This window comes from Coregonus clupeaformis, chromosome 20 (assembly GCF_020615455.1).
Source record: "Coregonus clupeaformis isolate EN_2021a chromosome 20, ASM2061545v1, whole genome shotgun sequence".
Classification (NCBI taxonomy): domain Eukaryota; kingdom Metazoa; phylum Chordata; class Actinopteri; order Salmoniformes; family Salmonidae; genus Coregonus; species Coregonus clupeaformis.
This window is the reverse complement of record NC_059211.1, coordinates 18603988-18610635: the sequence shown is the minus strand read 5'-3', so window position 1 is coordinate 18610635 and position 6648 is coordinate 18603988. Positions and strand designations below refer to the sequence as shown.

Sequence of the window (6648 nt, the reverse complement as noted above, 5' to 3'; positions counted from 1 at the left end):
GTGACTGGGTGTATTGATACACCATCCAAAGTGTAATTAATAACTTCACCATGCTCAAAGGGATATTCAATGTCTGCTTTTTTTTAAACCAATCTACCAATAGGTGCCCTTCTTTGCGAGGCATTGGAAAACCTCCCTGGTATTTGTGGTTGAATCTCTGTTTGAAATTCACTGCTCGACGGAGGGACCTTACAGATAATTGTATGTGTGGGGTACAGAGATGAGGTAATCATTCAAAAATCATGATAAACACTATCATCGCACACAGAGTGAGTCCATGCAACTTATTATGTGACTTGTTAAGCAAATTTACTACAGAACTTATTTAGGCTTGCCATAACAAAGGCGTTGAATACTTATTGACTCAAGACATTTCAGATTTTCATTAATTTGTAAAGATTTCTAAAAACATAATTCCACTTTGACATTATGGGGTATTGTGTGTAGGCCAGTGACACAAAATCCTAATTTAATCCATTTAAAATTCAGGCTGTAACACAACAAGTTGTGGAAAAAGTCAAGGTGTGTGTCTACTTTCTGAAGGCACTGTATATGTCATCACTCCTTCCTTCAAAGGACCCTTCTATGGATTTTGAAAATCCCCAAAATCATGGTCTTGTTTTTTTTTTTCAGTTTCGTGAGGAATCACCCATGGAATCAAATTGTCACAGCCACTTTGGATGGAGGGATTACCGTTGCGTGGTGGTTTGTGGAAGTATGATCGGCGTACACGCAATTCCTGCAAAAGACTCAGGGAAGTGCAAATCCCTCTCCCACTCATCAGTCTCTGTGTTGTACACTTGCACGATGCTTGTGACATTGTTTAGATGCCAATTGTACCCTCCAACGATATAGATATTTTTATCCAACAAGCAGCAGCCTGCCTCAGATTGCCCTGCTCGCATGGGGCTAACAGTGGTCCACTGGTCATTCTCGGGGATATAATACTCAACCGCCAGGACGTCAAAGCAGCGATCCACGTGGTCCATGCGACCGCCCAGGCAGTAAACACGATCTTTGGCGCTGATCATAGCATGAAGCACTCTGGGCTCGTTCATGGGTGATTTGAAGTCCCATTGGTCAGATGTGGGATCATAACAGTGCAGGGTTTTCTTATCGTCCACCGAGACACCGTAACCCCCTGAGATGTAGAGCTTGTCGCCACAGGGAGTTCCTGCATGGCCCCAGATTCTGCGTTTCAGTGGTTCTACGTATGTCCACTCGTTTTTCTTGGGACAGTAGCACTCTACTGACGACAGACTTCCAGATCGGTTGCGCCCCCCAGTGGCGTAGAGTTGTCCTTGAAGAACGTTGAGCTGGAACTGAATGCGCCCCTCCTGCATCGGCTGGATGCGCAGCCATTGGCTCAGGTGCGGGTCATAGCGGAAGCAGATGTCCACCGCCCCTTCGCCGCTGCGGTACTGCAGGTGCTGCCCGCCGACTACGTACACAAAGTTGTCTAGTACCGATACACAGGCGTGGCTGGAACCGGTCTCCGTCTCCGTTAGTTCCTTGAACTGACGCGCTGCAATGTCTGGAAGATAGAACACCTTACTGCTCACAGTGCGATCATTGTCGGTGTAGGGTGTCCCACCAAAGGTAATGAGCGAAACCACTTCAGAGCGGATCAGGGTCCGTGGGGACTGCATCTCGTGCTGACGAAAGGGGAGGATCTGGAAGTTGAAGGCCTCCAGGAGGTACTGCCTGCACAGCACGTCCTCTACCATGATGTCCACCGTCTGCACGCTGTCCACCAGCTCCGAGGAGCGCATCAGGGGGAATCGCACGTGGCAGAGCACTTTGTTGGCTCCGGCCCGGCGGGCCTCGTCGTGCTGCAGCCAGCGGATGGCAGCGTGGAACAGGTCGATCTCGCTGCAGTTCTTCAGCTTGTTGCTCTGCAGGAAGAAGACCAGGCGCTCCATGGGAATGTGCAGGAAGTCCTCCTCCTCAGCGATCTGCAGGAAGTGGCGGAAGGTAAAGGCGTCCACAGACTCCTTGAGGGAGGACAGGTTGAAGGTGGTGGCCATCTGGCCGATGTTCAGGCAGGTCTCTACGCTCATGGCCGACTTGAGGAACTCCTCACAGAGCTCCACGACTGGGACCATCTGGAGAAAGACAGCTGCTCCCAGTACATCCTGAATGCAGTCCAGGTCAAGTGTGACGTCTGCGCTGTAGGCAAAGTCAATGATGTGTTTCAGGCCGCGGGCAGACAAGCCCTTCAGCTCAATGGTGTCTTTGTTTGACTCCCTCATGCCTCCGGTGAACATGGCTCTGCAAGGCAAGTGAGAAATCCATTTAAATAACTGTCTTTATGTTAAACTTGTTTTATTGATTTCCCCCCATTCTAAACAACATATTAATCTGAGGTAAATTAGACACTGAACAACTACCCTACTTGTCATGCAACATCAGGACAAGAACATCAGATTATTCATTGAAACATATTCACATTGCACATTGTACACCTGTAATGTTATTATATCCCTCCCTATCAGTTCCAAATACTGTACCAATTCCTCTTATTTTCTCTCTACCATGCCTCTCGTCTGACTCAGCTTTTGATGAATCAATTATTTCACACCAAAGCCTAATTCACCAACACAATCACACTCTTCCCTTCACCTCTACATCTGTATTATGATTTGATTTGATTTGTACGTCTCTTTACCTGGGTCTCGCTTTACCGGTCAGTGTATCACTATAGTCAGAGAATACATCCAGTGTCCAGTTCTCTCAAATCAGTGCAGGTGAAAGGAAAGGAGACGAGGAGCAGAAGCCATTTTGGAGACATAGCGTCAGTCTCACCTGAAGTAGTCACTGCAGGAGGCCAGCACTGCCTTGTGAACCTGGAAGCGCACCTCATTGATGGCCAGCACCACATCCAGGAGCTGCCCCTGGGCTCGCAGGGCCGACAAGCCCTGCAGGAGAGTGGCGCTATGGCTTGGGGCTGAGAACGTGCAACGCAGGGTGCTATTCTGGTTAGCCATACTGGAAGAGAAAAGGCCTATCACTGTCAGTTTATCAGAATAGGGTATTTTAAAAAGTATGTCTACTTATCTTCTGCCAATTAAGCTTCTAGGATGCTTGTCAGAGTTTACTGATCCTGTTGTAGCATCAGTGACAGTGCTGAGCTCTTGCTCTCCTGCACTTTGTCCATCCGTTTTCCCAGCAACTGCATCATCACCCTCATCCCAACTCCCTTTTCTTTTAAATTATTCAGCTGCTACATTGGAATAAATGCATTATTTTGTATTCAAAACACAAAGTCTGTGTTAATGATAATATATATCCCTTTAACACTAGAGAATATCTTTAATTGTTCACCACTTTCAGGACAATTTAATCTCACTAGATATTGAGTGAGGATATTATTTTGTCAATGGATAAAAGTGGTATAGGCTGCCTATCTATGATACCTGGGGGGAAATTATAACTGTAAATCATAATAATTTATGTTGAGACATTATATTTTGTTAAATAGAATGAAGTTGCCTACATATTTATCCAATATATAGCCTACATGTGGGAAATGTTGTGTCAATTATTGTGGTGACTTACAATATGACTGACTGTGCATGTTTAGTGTTGCCACTGGTAACTGGCAGAAAGGCTAGTCAGTTTTATGTTTCAAGTTTATCAATTAAACATAATGAAATCAAATAATTATGACTGCTTGGCTGTTTTGAGACAAATACTTGATTGGGTTTGGTTGAAAAGTGTTATTTTTGTGTGTTTTTTTGTAAAGAAAAATCAAACGGACAACTAGCTATAGGCTACATTATCATCAATAAGTGGCGGATCAAACTTTGTAAGCCATAACATTTTTCATTTGATGCTGAAGAAATAGGGACTATGCAATGTGTTGCGCTGCTGCACCTGCTAGAGGAAACTTGCGTATCCGGATCCACGAGGGGGCTAAAGGGGGCTTAGCCCCCTCAGTAAACATCTGCCCCCTCAGTTTTAGTTGTATGTCCCTATATAAAAATAGCTATAAAGTTCATATGATAGAGTGACAGGTTGGCGCAAAAAAAATCGGTATCTCCGCTGCGCTGTGTCAGCACAATGGGCAAGCGCACCGCGGAGTGTGTAGGGGGGCTATGGAAAGCCACTGGGGCAGTTAGGTATGACTCCTTTAGGTTTCCATAAAAAGTGGGAAAAACGCGTCTCATCTCTGTGGTAGGCTAAGTGAATAACGTGATACGCCTCTGCTTGTAATATTTGATTTACAAGGGGGGGGTCAAGTTTACCAGTCGGGCCCTGGTGAGGATGCCGTGCAGGAGGCCTGTCTGTCTCCTTCCTGCTCCTCTGCTGTCTGCCCTATGATGGGGTGTATGAGGTTTTCATCCCGACATTGACTGACACTGATTATGACCGAGCTCTTTCCGTAACCTGGAGAGGAGAGGGTGTGCTCTGACCCTTTCCCCGGGCTTGGAGAGAAAATGACTGCACCGCAAAATGTTCTTAGGTGTGGCATGGAAGTCTGGAGACAACCCCAGTGGGAGGTCTGGAGACAACCCCAGTGTCCACTGTGCATCGTTCTGGAGAGAATTCTCCCTTACCTGCTTCAACAAAGGCCCATGCGGGGAAGTTTGTGCTCCTGCATCGCCAAAAGGTTAGTCGACAGCTGAAGGTTAGATTTCAGTTGAAGAGAAAAATTATGACCACTGCTACATCCTGACAATGTTTATGAGGTTACTGCTTATGTGTGAGGAACGTGTCTCGAGCATAATTTAAAATGTCGAGACCAGAATAAGAGGAGGGGTGTGTGGCGAAGATGCGCTATAGGCACGTCTCTCTCCACTATTGCGCACTGACTCCCGCCAATTCGTGCACACTATTTGTTTCAATGTGTCAATTGTTTGACAGTGTTTATCAATGCCCCATGAAATATATATTAATCAGTGAAGTTACTGTTAATCCAAACATATTCCCCCATTCATTTAGAATGTTTGGTTACAGAAATGTGTGTAATTCATTAAATATAGCCTAATAGGCCTATACATTCATACCATTTTCATTCTCCAAGTGGAAACGTTGTTTGGAGAGCTCACAAACTGCGCAACACTTGTGATACATAACTTTTGGTTTATTTAATTGCATTTACCAGTTAACTGTCAATTTCTTTCATTGTCTTTGTTTGGAGAGCATGTGTCCGGTTTCTCCGTCATGTTTAACGTTGTGTGAATGCGCGCACTTTAGCGTGCGTATACCTGGCCTGCGCGCCAAGAATAGTTCACTTGTGGGTAATTCAAGGGGAGGCTGTATCTGAGCCTGGTATACCACACCTGTGCTTTATTGGTTAAGACAGGTGTTGCCTGATGGGAGGCTTTTTCTTTTGAATGCTGACATTTGTAAGTCAGAACTTTGTATATATATTTGTAAATATCACCATTTTACATTTTAGATTTTTACATTTTAGTCATTTAGCAGACGCTCTTATCCAGAGCGACTTACACCGTCACCTTTGAAACACCAGCGCTGTCTAAATAAACCCAACACTCATTTGCACCTCTACCTGCCTGCCTGCTGAATCTTTGTCCTTACGACTGCTAGAAGGCCTATTTTATGCTGGTACAGCTCAGCGGATATAGGCTACAGATTTCGCGCCAACCCGTCACTTCAAAAGCACTCAATGATCTCGGAGTCTCTGCATTTGAACTTTATGTTTATTGTGGTATAACTTGATGTAAGCACAATTCAATATAATTCCAATACAAGAACCCACCAAAAATGTAGCCCCTTGCCGATTTCAACTGCCCCCTTAAATCCCTTTATCCTGGCGCGGGGTCTGTAACTATGAATGTAACAATGTTACGACAGAATTCCAAACTGGTAGCCTAACATTGTTTCTTACTCACACCTTATCATTGGCAATATTTAACCTACAATGTAGCCTACCATGGATACAATGTACAATGAATGAATCAATCTGCAACGATATGACAATTCATGCAAAAAGGGCCAGTATCCTCGGGAATTTCCTTAAAATTCACCCGAATGTCCTCTCGCCCAATGTTTCACATTTATAAAATGTTTAATTCCATGTAGGCCTATCACATGCACATTTATCTCTGGCTGCCTTTTGGTCTACATACAGTCTTTCCATATTGATTTCACCACTAGTGTCATCCTCACCTGTTCTGCGGACGATTTGAGGCGAAATCCCCACCATCAGACTCCGCCATCTTCTAATGTAGCAGTAGGTCAAAAGCATAACAAAATAAACGCATCAAGCCTATCGATAAGCCAACTATTCAACAAATGATGTTGCTTTCCCCCGTGCTAAAAGATGGTTTTCTCTGCACCAGATGTAAATGTTCTGTTTTGTTGGGACCTCCGTTTTTCGGGATTGCGCTGAGCGCACGCGATACAGTGTACTTTTGTGGATGCAAGGACGTCTCTGTCTAGGAAAACCACTGCACAGATAAGGAGCAGAAGTGTGACCAGCAGCTAGACGGATTCCACAATGATTTGTATTTTGCCTGTACATTTCATAATATACACTACCGGTGAAAAGTTTTAGAACACCTGCTCATTCAAGGGTTTTTCTTTATTTTTGCTATTTTCTACATTGTAGAATAAGAGTGAAGACATCAAAACTATGAAATAACACATATGGAATCATGTAGTAAACAAAAAAGTGTTAAA

At 44.5% G+C, this 6648-nt stretch overlaps 1 protein-coding gene across 2 annotated transcripts; it reads right to left on the bottom strand.

Moving 5' to 3' along the window:
* Positions 1 to 498: 498 nt before the first annotated feature.
* Positions 499 to 6387, bottom strand: LOC121532743 (kelch-like protein 26). Of its 2 annotated transcripts, XM_041838533.1 has the most exons (3): positions 6136 to 6387; positions 2806 to 2988; positions 499 to 2271 (listed from the first exon to the last, which is right to left on the bottom strand). In XM_041838533.1, the coding sequence occupies exons 1-3, from the start codon at positions 6183 to 6185 to the stop codon at positions 690 to 692; spliced, it is 1815 nt and encodes a 604-aa protein (XP_041694467.1). In that variant the 5' UTR covers positions 6186 to 6387; the 3' UTR covers positions 499 to 689. The 2 variants fall into 2 exon arrangements, with proteins under 2 accessions (XP_041694467.1, XP_041694468.1); XM_041838534.1 differs by lacking the exon at positions 2806 to 2988.
* Between the last annotated feature and the right edge of the window lie 261 nt (positions 6388 to 6648).